The 16,647-nt window shown below is 33.9% G+C and overlaps 2 protein-coding genes across 2 annotated transcripts; both read left to right on the forward strand.

Moving 5' to 3' along the window:
• Window positions 1-3,386: 3,386 nt before the first annotated feature.
• On the forward strand, window positions 3,387-8,819 carry LOC117116582 (sorting nexin lst-4-like). Its single transcript, XM_033260685.1, has 5 exons — window positions 3,387-3,722; window positions 4,185-4,306; window positions 5,174-5,273; window positions 6,779-6,904; window positions 8,682-8,819. Exons 1-5 carry the CDS (start codon window positions 3,402-3,404, stop codon window positions 8,817-8,819), a joined length of 807 nt encoding a protein of 268 aa, XP_033116576.1. The 5' UTR covers window positions 3,387-3,401.
• Window positions 8,820-9,279: 460 nt separating this feature from the next.
• LOC117122922 (sorting nexin-33-like) lies at window positions 9,280-14,656 on the forward strand. The gene is made up of 3 exons (XM_033268730.1): window positions 9,280-9,440; window positions 9,894-10,008; window positions 10,564-14,656. The coding sequence occupies exons 1-3, from the start codon at window positions 9,297-9,299 to the stop codon at window positions 10,713-10,715; spliced, it is 411 nt and encodes a 136-aa protein (XP_033124621.1). The 5' UTR covers window positions 9,280-9,296; the 3' UTR covers window positions 10,716-14,656.
• The last annotated feature ends 1,991 nt before the right edge of the window (window positions 14,657-16,647 follow it).

Raw genomic sequence — 16,647 nt, forward strand, 5'->3', positions numbered from 1 at the left:
GCCTGGTACTATATTAGCGTACGTCAGTCTGTAGTATCCTAGAGTTAATTTGGAAGGGAAGGATTAATCTTGCCTGTTTTAAGTTTTCTTTATTTGTTGATCAGTACCTGTAGCTCAGGGTCTGCTGTTATTTTATTAATCTAATTTCATGTTCATGATGTAGTGTATCCTGAATCTTGCAGAGTGTGCATACTATACGATAGTTTACAATAATTTATTAAATTAAATAATTTTTAAAAAGTGGGATATCTGTACAGTGACTGTTGGTATGGAAAGGCAATGGTGTTTGACCATGTGATGAAATTCTGAAGTGAAACCAGCCTGGGAACACCTACAGTATACGGTCCCCTAACCGACAGTAATCTTTGTAGCTATACTGCAGGGACACCACCTTGGGCAAGTAAAATGTCTATACAACTAAAACAGTAATCGTATATTTTCATAAGATTTACTACCAGGGGTGGCGCCAGCACTCGTCGAGGAGAAAAACCACAATTCGTCGCAAGAAAAAAAAATGTAATTGTACATATTACCAGACTCTAAAATCAATTAAATAAGCCATTGAAACCCCTAAATTGTCAAAATTGTCAAGGGATTCTACCCCTTGATCGCTTTCAAAACATTTTAAGCGACACTCGACCACGCACACTTTGCTGTCATCGGGGAAATCTTCCCTGTTGGGGCCTCTCTCCCCCTCCCCTTGTCGGGGACCTCAGGTCCCCCGTCAGGGAATCCTGGCGGCACCATTGTTTACTACTGTAGACCAAATCAGTGTACAGTAGAACCTCGTTTTTACGTACCCCAGTTATACGAACCCTCGGTTTTACGTACGCCTCGTATCGACGATGACATCATCAAAAACCCCGAAAATATTCAAAACAAACGGCCCTTTTCAGAGCAACCATCAGTAAAAAGACTATAACAATAAACTTTAACAATAAACAAACCATAATGCAACGTATTTTCATTAAACAGCAACGTTGATTGAGTCTAATACCGGGTTGTTATAATCTAAAACCACGTGAACTGAGTGAGATGAACAACTACCGATGGTGCTCAAAATAATTGCTTTCCTCCTTAGCTTCGTGTGGCAAACCATGGAAACACTTGTCTGGTCGAATTTTCTACACGAAGCTAGGTAGGCATAGTTTCGTACACGAACGCTAATTGGTTGGCTCACCCAGTGCAGTGCACATGGTTGCTGTTTCACGTACACGAACGCTAATTGGTTGGCTCGCCCAGTGCAGCGCTCATGGGTTTAGTTTGTCTCAACAGGCCCAGACAACACCACAGCTCTGTTGTTTAAAATAGGTATGAAGGGGAATTCCCAAGTTATACCTTTGTCGTATAGGTAATCTTACAACATTTTCATGTTCTTTAGTTAAATAAAAGATATAAAGTGATGAATTAATACACTAGACACACGGCTTTATTATGACATCGTAAAGTGATGAATAAAAACACATGGTTTTATTCGTAGGCCTAGGCCTAGAGGCTTGGTCTAGGTAGCCTAGCTAGGTAACATCGTTCGTTCATACATACGTACGTATATTGAGCGTTACGTACGTATTAGGTCAAAGGTTACCACAAATTTAACCCAACCTCTATTTTACGAATCCCCCGATTTACGTACGCCCTCCGGTCCCGTACCGTACGTAAAATCGAGGTTCTACTGTATTATAAAAATTTCTACAGAGTACACTGGTATATGCACCATATGACCATCTTACAGTATATTATGTACAGTATTAGTATTTATGTACAGTTTAGTTATATTATGTACAGTTTAGTTATATTATGTACAGTTATTTTAGTTATTGAAAATCGTTTACAATTTATTTGTTGTTATATTTATCTTTAATGTGTTTTTAATTAATTCATTTTATCTTATTTATGAATTTCATACTACACTACCTGGTTCAAATGTTAAGCATTTATATAATGGACTTGGTTGCGCCATAAAGTTGATATTGATGATGACTCATTTAGTGATGCATCACAACCACCTTTATAAATGACTATTTATTGACAATTATACACTACTGTATACTAATAATAGAAAGGTGTTGATCAATGATATTTCATGCCTGTCATGTAGTTTTGTTAAAACTCTGTTCTGATTAATCATAACTCCATTGTTTTATTATTGATATTAATATCCTCTAGTTATAGATGTACTGTATAATGTCCTTACTGTACTGCCATACTGTACCTGTAACTGCTCAAGTTACAGGTTACACAGCAAATTTATTTTGCCAATTCGCAAAAAAATGAATAAGTATTGTAATGCAATGTAGTTAGATTGATATATCGCTTTACACCAAAATCTCAAAGCGCTCGAAGCGTGGACTAGCTCATACAGTAGTTACTCTCTTCTCTCCAAGGGTCTCTTTTGTGTCTGAACTACAGTACCTGGGAAACAGCTGCCAGTTATTTTTTTTTTGTCCACAACAGGGGCTGTATGAACCAGCAGTACACCAGGGTAACCCCCTACTCATCTGGAAAGATGTACTGGCTTCTTTATACAATTTTCACATGAGCCAATTGTGTACGCTGAGCCTACGGTTTAGAGTCTTTTTCAAGAAGACTTGTTCGAGAACCATAGGCTAGCTGTGCTTCTCAAACCAGTGCCAATGTTATGGATGATGTAATAACTGTGGGTTGTGGTGCCATTTGACATATCAATAAGGAAACATATTAATTGTTGGACTATGGTTTGTTTTGTTTTTTTAACTCACAGTCTTATACTAATGATACTGTAGTAAAGTTAAAAAGCAGCTAAATATTGTTATGAAATTGCTACCAATTGTCATTCTTCACTCCAAAGGCATGATCATATTTCTGCCATATCCTTTAAAAAGTACTTGTGACAGATAGTGTGACCTTGGTATCATGTGCAGTTTTACTCTTGACCTTGGATTTGACACATGCAAATTCATTTTGACAACTTGCCTTATTGCATACAGTATTGTACAGTACCACGGAGCAAATGTTCTCCATGATCACACTGTAGTATGTACAGTATCACCAAAGATAATAAATAGCAGAAGATAGAACAGCTTCTCAATATGGTCAAACATCCATTCGAAAGGCATTGTGGGTACACGGAGAGTAATTTTACCCTGTCCGCACGGTGGCGCTATACAGCAATTATAAAGGCGCCGCTCTGGTTGTTTGTTTCCTGTATTTTCTCTACTTAGTAAAATGTTCAAATTTTACCCCATTCACGGGAGGCCGGATGTTCCATCAATTTTAATACAAATACGCGGAGCAGCTCATTCTTCTGCTGTTTAAGTTCTTTGGTATCACTCAGTGAATACTTACTGTTGTGGAATGATGTGAAAATGTAGCTTCTATAAGCGCCTCATTACAGTCTCTGGGTAGTCACGGACCACGTCAATATGCAGTTCAGCACAATGACGCTGCGGGTTATGGGTTTTCTCCTACCTTTTTACCTTTATCTCTTTTTAGAGAGGCCAGATGGGGCAATCACCTTGGCGAGACGAAACTACTGCGAAATCCCAGAGAACCTTCAGCATGTTTATCAACACTCGTTGGTTTCCAACGGCACCTCTGATGTAAACAACAACTCTTCTGAAGAAGATGAAGAAGATGTCGATGATGAGGAGGATAATTGGTCAGATGATTGGGACGATCAGGAGAGTCAAATTTATCAAAATGTGAATGTTAATACATCTAATTCATACTCAACACCAAGATCAGTAAGTTCAATCTTAAATCAGATTATATCAATGAAAATGTAAAATTATTCAAATTGTAAAGTTGTTACTGTAGCTGTTCTAGATGTCATTTCAACAACAAAAGAAATCAGTGTGTTAATGTTATAAATTTAGGATACTATTTGAGGTTTATTGACCTTTGAGCCACAAAGGATATCCAATTTATCCTTTAATTTGGGAAATAGTGGACTCAACAAATTCTTAGAAATGTTTTTGAGCACTCAGACCAGACTACTGAAGTAGCTGACTACAGTAGGCTTACATTGTTACTCTTTGTCTTTAATTTTTTTAATATTTCATTCCTGTTTATATCGTATTCATTATTGCTTCCTGTCTAAGGATGTTTGTTATTTTAAAGTACCATATTACATTTAAAGTTTACCTCCTTGTATTGTAATTTTTTGCCTTTGTTTTTAATCATAACTAAACTATTTACTTTTGCAGACCCCTGTAAAAATGCGAGGTCATGGTAATTTTGGGTTGTCCAATCCAAAGCGAGGAACCCTGCGAAGGTCAAGTAGTGTTATGAGATCAGGATCTGTCAGAAAAATTAAAAGCCTTACTAAGTATGTTCTGTTAAATTAACTATTTCAATGTAATGGTTTAACAAAATTTAGATAATACTGTATACCATAAGGTTTTTTTTTGGTTTTTTTTTGTATTTTTTTTATAAAAATAATATTTTGTTATGATTATTTAGTTTTCATTTTTTTCTTTATCATTGAACACAGACATATGATAATTGATACTGCCTTCCACAGAATACCAATATTAATATGGTAATAATTTATTATTCAAAAGCTGTAATTGGTTATTATTACTATACGTAAGTATTGTCTTATAAATGTTCGTTGTTATTGGTCCCATTCATTCTTTATATTCAAAATGCAACAGCTGCTAACCAAACAGAAAACAGTTATAAGTTCATTATAAGAACATCAATTTATTTTAATAAGGAATAACCAAAACAGCATGATGAATACACATGATTTTAGACCTTTCACACCATTCGATTTTGGGAAGCATGAACGGATAGATAAATAAACATTGTAAATGTCAAATGATTTATTAAAGAGGAACACCATACCAGTTGTTGACTAGTCATGTTCTATAAATTACTCAGCATCTGGTAATATCAATAAGCACCAGCACTGACCCAGGTCACAACTTCTTAATATCTCACTAACAACACTCAGAGATGTTAGTATACAGTAGCAGGAGGATGTAAATTGACTGGCAAATTGAAGTGTTAAAAAAATGAGCAGTAGTTTTTGTGTTTTTGGTTATAAATAGAAGGTTTTGAACTTAAGATGCCAGGATTAGAAGGTGAGGTTCAAAGGATGTAAGAATATACACTTGCTACAGATTAACTCCAGTCAACGACATATAATATAATATTTTTTTTTTAATATATTTTTTTTTTTCATTGTTAGTAAATTCTCCGTGTTTGCAAGAACTGGCGGAGATGCCTACCTAATGGACACAGAAAACAAATCCAGTAAAGCCAGTGAAGCATGTTCAGCTGTTGTTGTGGTAAGCTGAGTGGTGGCTTAATCTATTGCCTCTTCAGAGCTTTGATACATCATGTGATAGGAAAATGAGCCATTCATTGGTTTAATTCTAGATCCCTTCCTTCTTCCAAATTATTTGAAGTAGATGAATGAGAATAAAACCACAAAAATTGAATTGTACACAGTTAGTATAATAATGGTATGGTTCCTGGTAAAATATACCACTATAATACCCACCCCAAACAATTGTCAATAAGAATTATCTTTTGGAATTGGAGCATTATCAATCATGTAGAGTAGGCCTATTAAGCCCATTTTAATATTCTTTATTTGTAGTAATATGTTATTTCTAATGATATTCAATCAATAATAATCTTCAACACTACATTATACATACAGTATGTGTCATGTGTCAGAAGACCGAAAACATAGAAATGCAAGGTTATGACATAGTATGGGACAGACCTATACTTTCTTGAAGTCAGCAGTAGTGTCTAAATTATGTTCACAGTAATTTTTCTCAGGATATGCACTGAGCAGTTTGCTATGCATACTATTGTGATCTTGTTCTAAGATTCCAGAACTAGAAAAGGTGCATTTGTGTACTAAGGCTGAGGGCAGTATGATTGCTAGTTACATACTGTATACCATATTGGAATGGAGTTGTGGTGCTTGGTAGAAGGTGCTTGCCTTCCAATCCCAGAGTCCTGGGTTCAATTCATGTCACAGTAACAGCCTCACAGTAACAGCATTTTTTCTCATAATGAGACTATAGTTTCTGTAGAGCATAACCAAATTAATACAATTTAATTAAGCCTTGGTACCATTTGAAAGGGAGTAAAAATTTAGCTTGACTTTCAATCTCTGGGATAAACAAAGGAACCTTGGTTTATAAAGCATCGTTCATTATCAATCTACTGTAGAGTAACATTCATTTTAGCCTAAAGTATTCTTATATTCTGGAAACAAGTTGTTGAAAATCCTCAAAACAGCCTTGAGAAAAGTTGTGACCTTTAATTGCTAGATCCTGTTTTAAATTGTTATAGGTGAATTTTCCATAAGGAAAACATCATACCACAAAGTTAATCCTGAAAACAACTTAACAACAAACCAGGCACACTTTATTATCATTAACGTTAATTTTTCTGTTCTTTTAATAGTTTCCATGAAATTTGTCTGGCAAAGTACGCAATATACTGTTATAGGTTAAGGAGAACTGTTTTCACATTTTCTCTCCTTCCTCTTCAATATTATACAACTAAATTATGGTCTGGCATTTGATGCCATTGTATACAATTATTTCTGTGACATCCCCATTGCAATTTTTTTTTTAATTGAACTGCATTTTCATTTGGTAGGTAACTATTGCCAAATATACAATTTTTTTCATAGACAAGAATGCATAAGGTCTACAAGTGGGTTGTATGTATGCTTGTCTCCATTATTCTATTTACATACTATACAACTTAGAGTCTTTTGCAATTTAAGAAGTTGGATTGGTGATCATAGATATTATTGTTTTTTTAGGAAACATCATTGGGTCCTCAGTGGAAGCAGACGGTACGGCCGTTTAAGTGCGTCATCAAAAGTCCACGCAAAGACAGCAAGTACCGAGGCATCAAGACATTCATGACTTACCAGATCACAACTTTTGTAAGAAAATGGAAAAAATCATTATTTGCCTGATTATAGATCATAATAAAAATAATAATAAACTTGTAATAATAGACTTAGCAGAAATGTGCTAAAGACTATGTTCATTACATTAAATAATAATAATAATTATTATTATTATTATTATTATTATTATTATTATTATTATTATTCTGGAATAATTTTATCTGAATCCATAAATATAATTATTATAGACTTTTCTTTTTTGTTGATCCAATATAAAAAAATTTAAAAAGAAACAACTGGACTGGATGTAACATTGGCAATATACTTGAGAAAGTGAACAGGTCTTTTGTGAAAAGTAGTGTGAGTAAAATAATATATTTGTTTTGTTTCTTTATATTGGATCAACAAAAAAGAAAAGTGTAAAATTTACTAAATAAAGTAATAGTAATCTTTATTTAATCGCAAAAAGAGATGCTATAAAGGGAGAAAAAAGGGAAAAGGATTGTTCACCAGTGTGGATGGAAGGATAGAGAAGTTTGATGGAATGTTATTGTCTCGTTTCACATTTTGGTCATGACTAGTTAAATAAATGAAGTCTGGTTGTTGTCTCACTTGTTAATATAAACCTGTATAAATCTTTTTTGATTATTGTTTAAAAAATTAAGTAGGAGAAACCAACAAAATCAACCATTGGCTATTCTTTTTCGTTTTGCCAAATTAAATGTGGAAAAATAGAAGCTCAAAAATATTACTTTATAAACTATAAAATATTTGTTACCTCCACAAGTGGACTTTAAACCCCAGGTAGTTAGTTCTACCAACCAAGCGATTACTTACAATAAATCTCAGCAAGTCATGGTTCAGGGAACAAGCTAAATACCTTTCAGAAACCTGATCGTTAGACAACCATTGCTAGACTAAAAAAACAATACTGGTATTTAATTTAAAGGAAAACAACTGCAGGCATTTTGTCACCCCAAGTTCAATTAGGTGTATTGTTGTAAGAGAAAGACAAATATGAGTGTTATGTAGTGCCATGTAGGCCTACACATATTTAAGGTGTTTTTAAGGCAGCTACAGTATTTCCATCCTGTAAAAATATATTACTGTTGGCTATTGTACAATAGTTTCCATGTTCTTCTGAAGACACAGGCCGTCATTGACGGTGTTTACTTTGAGAGCCTACATCCGCTATGCTACACAAATATATATTTATTTTTACTTATTTTTTTTTTTTTATATTATATTATTATAATTAATATTATGTTTAAGAAATTATACAGCAAAATTAAAATGTTGTATGAATTTATGATATATACATATAGTTTTTGTATTCATTGTGTGTGAAAAATATCTGCTATCAGAAAGATGGGGAAAAAAAATGAGTTTACTTATAAAAAAATAACAATAATTGCTTTAATTGTTGTATTCATCCAACTACTTGTGAAGTCACCATATTTTCTTGCGAATAAATTTGTAGAGGACTATAAAATTGTATTGGTACTTTATAAGAAAGTGAACTGCAAGACTTGTGGAAGTGGTTAATAGTTAATTGATGGTGACCCATTTTATGTGCAAGAATTAAGCCTATAGGATTTGGATGTAGGCATAATAACATTGCAACTTCTGTATTAAAGATTTTAGTGCATATTTAAGTTGTTAATAACTCAAGGGATACTACTAGGGTAGTGGGGCAATCTGATAGCATAATAATGGGAAAAGTTTATATATTCTGTAGATACAACATTTTTTTAACATTACTTACTTACTTATTAACTTTTCGATTAATAATTTTTTTTTTTTTTTCTAGACCCATGATGGGGATGTAATGGGTGATGTTCGACGACGATACAAACAGTTTTGGTGGCTGTATGAGAGACTAGCTGTGAAATATAAATTCTTATGTGTCCCACCTTTACCAGTGCGGCAAATCGTAGGTATGGACTAACAACCAAGCTACAGTATGATCATAGAGAAAATAGAACAGATGTATGATCAAAGAACTGAAACCTACACTTAACAAACAAACTGATTCAGTCAAAGCCAAACTGTTTATCTAGTTAATCTGTTAAGAAGGGCTAATTATTGCTTAGCTCCACTATGGCTCCACACAGTAGGCCCTATTAATATGTAAATTAATTACTTACTTCCGGTCACTGCTTGGTATTTCTGTTTTTAGTTTTTTCAATTTACTTGATCTTGAGAATGGTTCCATGATGGACCCGAAACGTCGATCTTTCTTGTCATTAAATTTTGTTTTGAGATTATGTTCTTAATTGATTTAATAAATAAAAGCCACAAATAATAATTTGATTTACTAAATTTCATTATGTAAAAATAGTTATGCTTTAACATAGATTAAAAATATACACAATCATTATTGTATGTGGTTTATCCAACAGGCTCGCAGGAGTTGACGGCAGCAATGCGTCACACAAGTCGCATGTACACCACCATAGGGCACCTGTTTGCTGCTCAGCCCAAGCTGGATATTAAGCCTTATGCTGATTTCATAAAGCATTATGAGGGCTTACTTATGTCAATACCTGATATGATTAGTTTCCACAAGGTAAGTACCAGTAATGGTGGTGCCGATGGTGTTTGCCATAACCAGGACCTTCCCTAGGAAACCTTTTCTGATAAACCAAACGACTCTTCTCCTCCTGCATAAAAAAACCCCATCAATGTGATGATGAAATTCACAATTTACTTGCAAGAATGCTCCAGTTTTAGAGGGCTTTTCCCCTTACCAGTACTAGTGCTCTTCTCGACCCAACCACATGGTGCCTAGGTGTCCCTTTTTCTCTCATAGAAATCTTCTCCCCCCTTCAAGCGTTGCTGGTTACATGCCGTAAGCATTGATGACAATAATGATCATAATAAAGATCATAATATTTTAAAATTACTCTAATGAAAAATGGCGAGGTTTAAGCTATATTAATAGTATTTGTCAATCAAAAGTTCTCCAGTGTAATTAAATACATACACAGAATTTATACAATATTCAATTGTGTCTCCTCAGGACACAACATCGAAAGATGAAGACTGCCAATTGGAACTCAAAGATGGAAAAATCAGCAGTGGTAATGCTGACCAAGTTCATAGAAGAGCACAAGTTGTAACCTATGCATTGATGGGTATGTGAAAAGCATAGAATATTTTGTTTTATTTGTAAAAATAATGCGATTCATTCTGGAAAATCTGTCCTTAGGACATAATATAATATTCTGATAGGCTCCACTGACACTCAGGGCACTGGCCTTGGGCTACCTCATACACACCTTGGTTCCAACCCCATATATAAACCCAAATTTCAGGTTTGGTTGTAAGCACCTATGCAAAACTGACTTTATAGAGCTCCAGGTATATATTTTGGGGGGTTTTTTTTGTATAAAGAAGAACCCTTCCTTTGGGACACCCTTATTAAGTGGAAAAGCCTATTAAGGGGACACTTTTTTTTAGTCCTGAAGGTGTCCCCTTAATAGGGGTTCTACAGTATATTTATTTATTGTGGACAAAAAATTCATCTTCAAAAGCCAGAAATTAGAATATTGGAATATTGTTCTCTCATCAATCACCCTTACATCGTCCATCCCGACAACCCATCGCCCAGTCATAAACTTGTCTATCTTGTCTGTTTTGATTCTGTTGGTTATTATTGCTTTCTAATTTATTGTTTGTTTTTTTTTAAGCTGAAATGAATCATTTTCACAAGCTGAAGACAGAAGATTTTAAGACAGCCCTTGAAGCTTTCTTAGAAAAGCAGATAGCTTTCTTTAAACAGATCCCGCCAAAGTTGGAAGAGGCAAGAGCTGTCTACCAATCTATTGGGACATATATGTAGCCTCAAGAGCCACTCTACATACTCTAGTCAGAGAAGATTTTTATGAAAGGCTATTGTAGCAATAAGCTCTTGTAAGCAGTATGTTAGTGGCTGTCTAAATCCTGGTTTCTATAAAATCATTACACAGTTGCTATAGCCTGACACCATCAGTAAAGCTCCCCCAATTCATCGCAAATCAATGAAGTTGAATCAGGTTAAACCTTCTTAATTTGTCAATAACAAATCGTACCACTGACCAACCATCTACCAAATTCACTAATAAGCAATCAGTATAGCTGCGCATCATACACTAGTGGAAATTATTATACAAAGGTAAAATTAATGCTTAAAAACAACATTTTTAATGCATTAATCTAACCTAAGTATCATTAATTCCCTCTAGTGTATAGATAAGCACTATACTAATTCCTTTATAAGTCATTTGCTATCTTTTAATGTTAGTTTTGAAACTGTTGTAGTAGTCACCAACTGCTATATCCTGTAATGATATAACTAGTGCATCTGTGCACGTATGTATATTTAGCTATGCATATTTGTTGCTGCAGTTCACGCACACTACAGTATGATGAATGCATATTTCTTTGTCATGAGTTTACTATTATTATAGACCTTCGTCAGAGCTTTTCAGATACAGTGCTACACTAATACAGTAATACATTTTTTGGTCGGTGCTAACAGGTAAAATCGTGTGATGGTTTCTTGTAGGCTATGGCCTACGCCTTGTGGCCTACCCATTGAGTCTTCAAAAATAAGCCTATATAGGCCTTAAAGTTCTAAAGAATTCCTTAATTCAGGTGTATCAATCAGCTACTGTACAGTACTGTATATCTCTTGTTTGTATTGGTCATCAAGACAGCAGATGACAACCCTGGGTAGGAGGGGGGGGGGGAACATGCCTTTGATTGGAAACATATATTTATTCAGAGTTTATTCTGTCACTGCTCCCATGTAATATATGCCACAAGGGTTGCCACTAATAAATAAAATACAGTAAAGTGCTTCAGTATAATATGATGTATGATCAGTTCAGGCTTCCACAGCTCCAACAGTATTCTAATGTAAGTAAACTAAACCTATTGATATTTGCCATCCATACTTATAATGTGTTGGTGTTTAATCCACTTGTTTAATCATTGAAAAATTCAAAATGTTCAGTTCATTTCAAGAATGTTACATTTCTATAATTCATTAAGATAAAAAACTCAAAGTAATTGTTAAGAAAATGTTAGAAATTATAGTAAAAGTAAATCAAGAAATGGTGTGGTCTGTTCAGTGTAGAACATTATGCAAGCTTCCAACAGAAATATTATTTTTTATAATTTATACCCTTTAGATTTAATTACAGTTGAACGTGCCCAAGTCGAATCCAAAATGGCATTGAAAAATTGTTCAACTTATACCCATTTCACACTAGCAGAAAATGTTACAACTTTTAACAATTATTAACAAGTTGTAACAAGTTTGATATTCCGAGATTTTTTGTTCGTTTCACACATGCACTTTCAAACCATGAGAAATCTCGGGAAAACTCGGAAGAATAATGACTAGGCCTAGAGGTAGGTTGTCCAAATTACATATTAACTACTAAACTAGGCCTGGTACCGAATTAACAAGATTATAATTATTCCATGGTCCTTAGCCTTCGGAGAGTAAAACGAATTCAACTCCTAGCTCACTTGCTGTAGTCGAGCTGGCGAGAAAGATAGGCCTAGGCTAGCTAGGCGCAGTCGGGCCGCCGACACTGCCATTCGTTCGAACTAAAAAAAAAAACACAGCCCGCGAAAAGGTCAAATAGGGGCATGCGCAACAACAACTCGGAAGATTTCGGGGAAAAAACAGGTCTCGCGATGGTCTGTTTTTGTTCCGAGATAACTCGGGGGACCCCTGTGAAAGCTCGGAAAGTTTTACAAGGATTTGCTTTCATACTCATCCAAACCTGGTTACAACTTGTTAATATTTGCAAAATAGCATCAGTGTGAAATGGGTATTAGATATAATTTGACTTACAGATCATTAGTGCAAACACAACAATTTGGCATGTATATAGTTTAACTGTACATCAATTTTCAAAAACCTTGTTAAATTTACCAGGGGTAGCGCCAGTGGGGGTGCACCATGGATTGATTAAATAAGCCTTTCAATCCCTAAATTTTCATATTTTTTCGTGGGCTTCACCCTCTTGAAACACTTTCGCGATGGTGAAATATACACTTGTAAAACATGTTTCTGAGAGCAATTCAGCAGCTGTAGGTTGTAGCACAATTCAAGAAGCAAAGCTTTGAAATAACTGATAGTTATTTATTTTGAAATTTAATAATTTAGTATCATGTAATTATTTATTTGTTAGAGGAAGTATAAACAATGAGTGTGTGTATAGGTGATGTATTCAATTATTCAACAGCAGATTGTTATCCTAAGTACCAGATCACTCAACAGACAGACCAAATCTAAGGAACTTCAGCTTTGAAGATTCTTATATTATTCTTATATGTATTTTAAACTGAAAATAACATTATTTTTCATATTAGAATAATCTATTTTGAGGAGTGGCGGCTCTAGGATATATATTTTTTTTGAAGGGGGAGGGGGAGGGCTAACTCTCCGATGGAGACATGAGCCAAGGGATCCCCCTCCCAAATGAGATTTTTTAAAGAATGGGAACCTCTGTATGGTCAGAAATGGCACCCTTAGACTGTGACAGACATGTGTTGGCTTGATGTGGGCCTATTTTTATGTTTTTTATGGTCTGGCTGCCCGATGAGCTCTGTCCAAAAGGGGGGGGGGGGGCCTTATGCCCACTGGCACCGACACTGATTTTGAGTAATTAAAATTATCTACTTTTGAATAATAACAATCTACAACTTCTATCGAATTACTTTTTAAATTGAAAATAACATTGTTATTTTAAATTGTATAAAATTGATAGCATATTAGTTACACTACAATTATAAATAAATATAGTAATTATTATCATAAGGTTGAGGGATGTAGTTGCTTCTAGTTGACAGAATTTTCAACCTAGACTCTGTTTTTGTTTGTTTTTTATTGATATTGTAGTTTGCTTTGTGTCAGTATTCAAACATTATTACCTTGATTGCAGCATTTGTTATAAAATACAATTTATACATTACATTTATCTGCACCAGGCATTTATTTACAACACAAAATATAATGAAATAGCAAATTGTTTTTTTTCTAGTAATCCATGTAATCTTGCACGATCGGTTTCTAATCAAAAACCTTTCTATAATGTATTGATAGTGGATGTGTGCATTTAAAGCTGTACAATTGTATAAATTGCTTTTGCAGTACTGAAATTAATGTACAATGACATGTATAAAGTCGGTCGAGAAGTATATTTTAAGATATTTAGGAGTTCACACTACTTTTTGTAATCGTATACTACTGTACCTGTTAATCAGTCTTTTTCAATATCCCTGCCAGTACCTTTGATAATACTCCCTCACAGGTTCCCACCATTACCCCTTGTGTCCCAAAGAAGTAAGACCACTGTGTTTACAGTATAGTGTTAGTTGGTACCATCATGGTTACACTGTAAGCAGCACCCCCTGCAGACTTTACTCACAATACTGTACGTTATTCTTTACATTGAATGTTATGAGAGCTTCAAGCAACTTAAAAAAATGACCTTGAATATATAATGCAAGAATGATTTCTTGGGACTTCTTCAAATAGAATTTTAATGTAGTATATTATGATGATTATCATCAGCATGTTATATTTTTACTGGATTGTTGAATATAATTCTACTTGTGTGTGTGTACATTATTTGTTTCGTTGTGCTTTTTTTCAATATCATTTACACAGCAAATGTTGTAGTCAGTAGTACACAGTAACAATACAAAGTTAATAGTTATAAATCAAGTGTCAGTTCAGTTGTGAGTGTGTATAATACAACTCCCATTACCCATAATGAAATAGTTGGTCAACATGAAAACAACTGTAAAACAAGTACAGTTTATAGAATTTATTTAAAATGAAAAAGGCTGTAACTTAACCACAACAAAAATGGTTAGTGACACGTAACTTCACCATAAACATATTAACATGACACAAATACTACTGTATCTAAGGGACTATCCTACATTCAACCAATACACATTGCTCAAGCATACTCATGTCATTTTCATATACAGTAAAAAGTGATTTATAGTTTATTAACTACATAAACTAATTCTGAAGATAAGGCGTAACACGACTGACCCTAAAAAAATCACAAGTTTATGTGAGCAAAGTGGCCGTTGTTGGGCGTCACTCAAAATGTATCAAAAATGGTCAAAGGGCGAAAAATATGACAATTAGGTGCTAGTCCGGTGGCTTATGTCATCCCGTGAGAATTTCGTGATCATTTTGTTTTTGTTTTTTAATTATATACTTTGAAGTATGCTGAATCGAATAAAATGAGTCGCCAATTTTTTTACGCTCATTTTCATATGCAAATTAGCTGAAATATGCAAATTAGGTCTGAAAATGTAGGGTACTTATATCTTGGTAACCACATGTCGTAGAAAGTTGCTTCTTTCTTAAAGCTGTTCAGAACATGCATGTTTCTATTTACCCTAATGGAACATTTTCTTCAAAAATGACCGGAAGTGCCATTTTGCCGACCTTATTAGCATAAATATGCAAATTAGGGGTGGAAATATAGGGAGCTATATCTTGAAAACCACTGGTCGTACAGAGTTGAGATGTGTATAAGAGACAGGTTAAATGTTAAATAGACGATGCCAATCTTTCTCTAGAAATGACCGGAAATTGCGTTTTTGACCTTTGACCTCAACTTTGCGTGATTGTAATATTTTGGCAACCACTGGTCGTATAGAGCTGCTTTTTTTTAACAAAATATTTACAATATGCACATAAATATTCTAACAGAATAATTTCTGAATATCAACCCAAAACTGTTTTATTGACCTTTGACCTATTTTTGCAGTATATAGGCCTATTATATATGTATATATACCTAATGATGACTTATGGTCGAAAGTATTATTACAACAATGTTATTATTACTTGAATATACATATATAGGCCTGTCTCTTATACACATCTAGATGTGTATAAGAGACAGGTGTAATGTACTTTGTTTAAATTACAAATTACACCCAAATATCACAAGGGTGCCATTTTGTTTCTCATTAAAATGATGAATAATACATTCGTCTGCATATCTGTTTTATTTGATAAATATGACACATTTCTTGGGGTACTTGTTAAACTTGATTAAAGACTCTTTATAGACTTTAATCCTTGGTGGAATTTGGTTATATTTAGGATATTCTTTGCCATGGTTCACGGTAACACAATTGCTATCATTTAATGACACCTATAAAAATTGATATTCATTAAATCATATACTTTCATGTGTTATGCATACAGATGAAAAATCTACAACTATCTGTTCCCAATGAGAAATGGAAACAATTCGCAGCTTCAAAAGATATACACTATATTATAATCTTAAGAACAGAAAAGAAAGAATTCTATTATTAATTCTTAGTCCTTAAAACATTCTGAGGAATAGCCCCTATGACCCATGATCAGTGCTTTATTGCAGCCAGGAAATCATAGTAAATAATATTAATAGGTTTTCTGCGTAGTTTAATTTAATTTAATTTAATTTATTTCTTTCAAAATATGTAGAATAAAAAATAAAAAAAAGAATGGAACAATAAAAAAAACGAGAGGAAACCCAAAATTAATCAACTGTTAAGTGGTTTTCGAAATACACATGAAAAATATCATAAAGATTAACAATAAAGATAAAATAGCTTGGTAAACACAATATAAACAAACAAATAATAACAGTGCTAAAATAGGCTTTTGGCTCAAGGATATGCCAATCAGTGAACTTAATCACTTTTTTAAGTGGCAATCCCTTTAAGAGACAAACATACACACAAGATAAAAT

This window comes from Anneissia japonica, unplaced genomic scaffold (genome assembly GCF_011630105.1).
Source record: "Anneissia japonica isolate Jap-2015-1 unplaced genomic scaffold, ASM1163010v1 scaffold287957_len1322810_cov207, whole genome shotgun sequence".
In the NCBI taxonomy this organism is placed as follows: Eukaryota; Metazoa; Echinodermata; class Crinoidea; order Comatulida; family Comatulidae; genus Anneissia; species Anneissia japonica.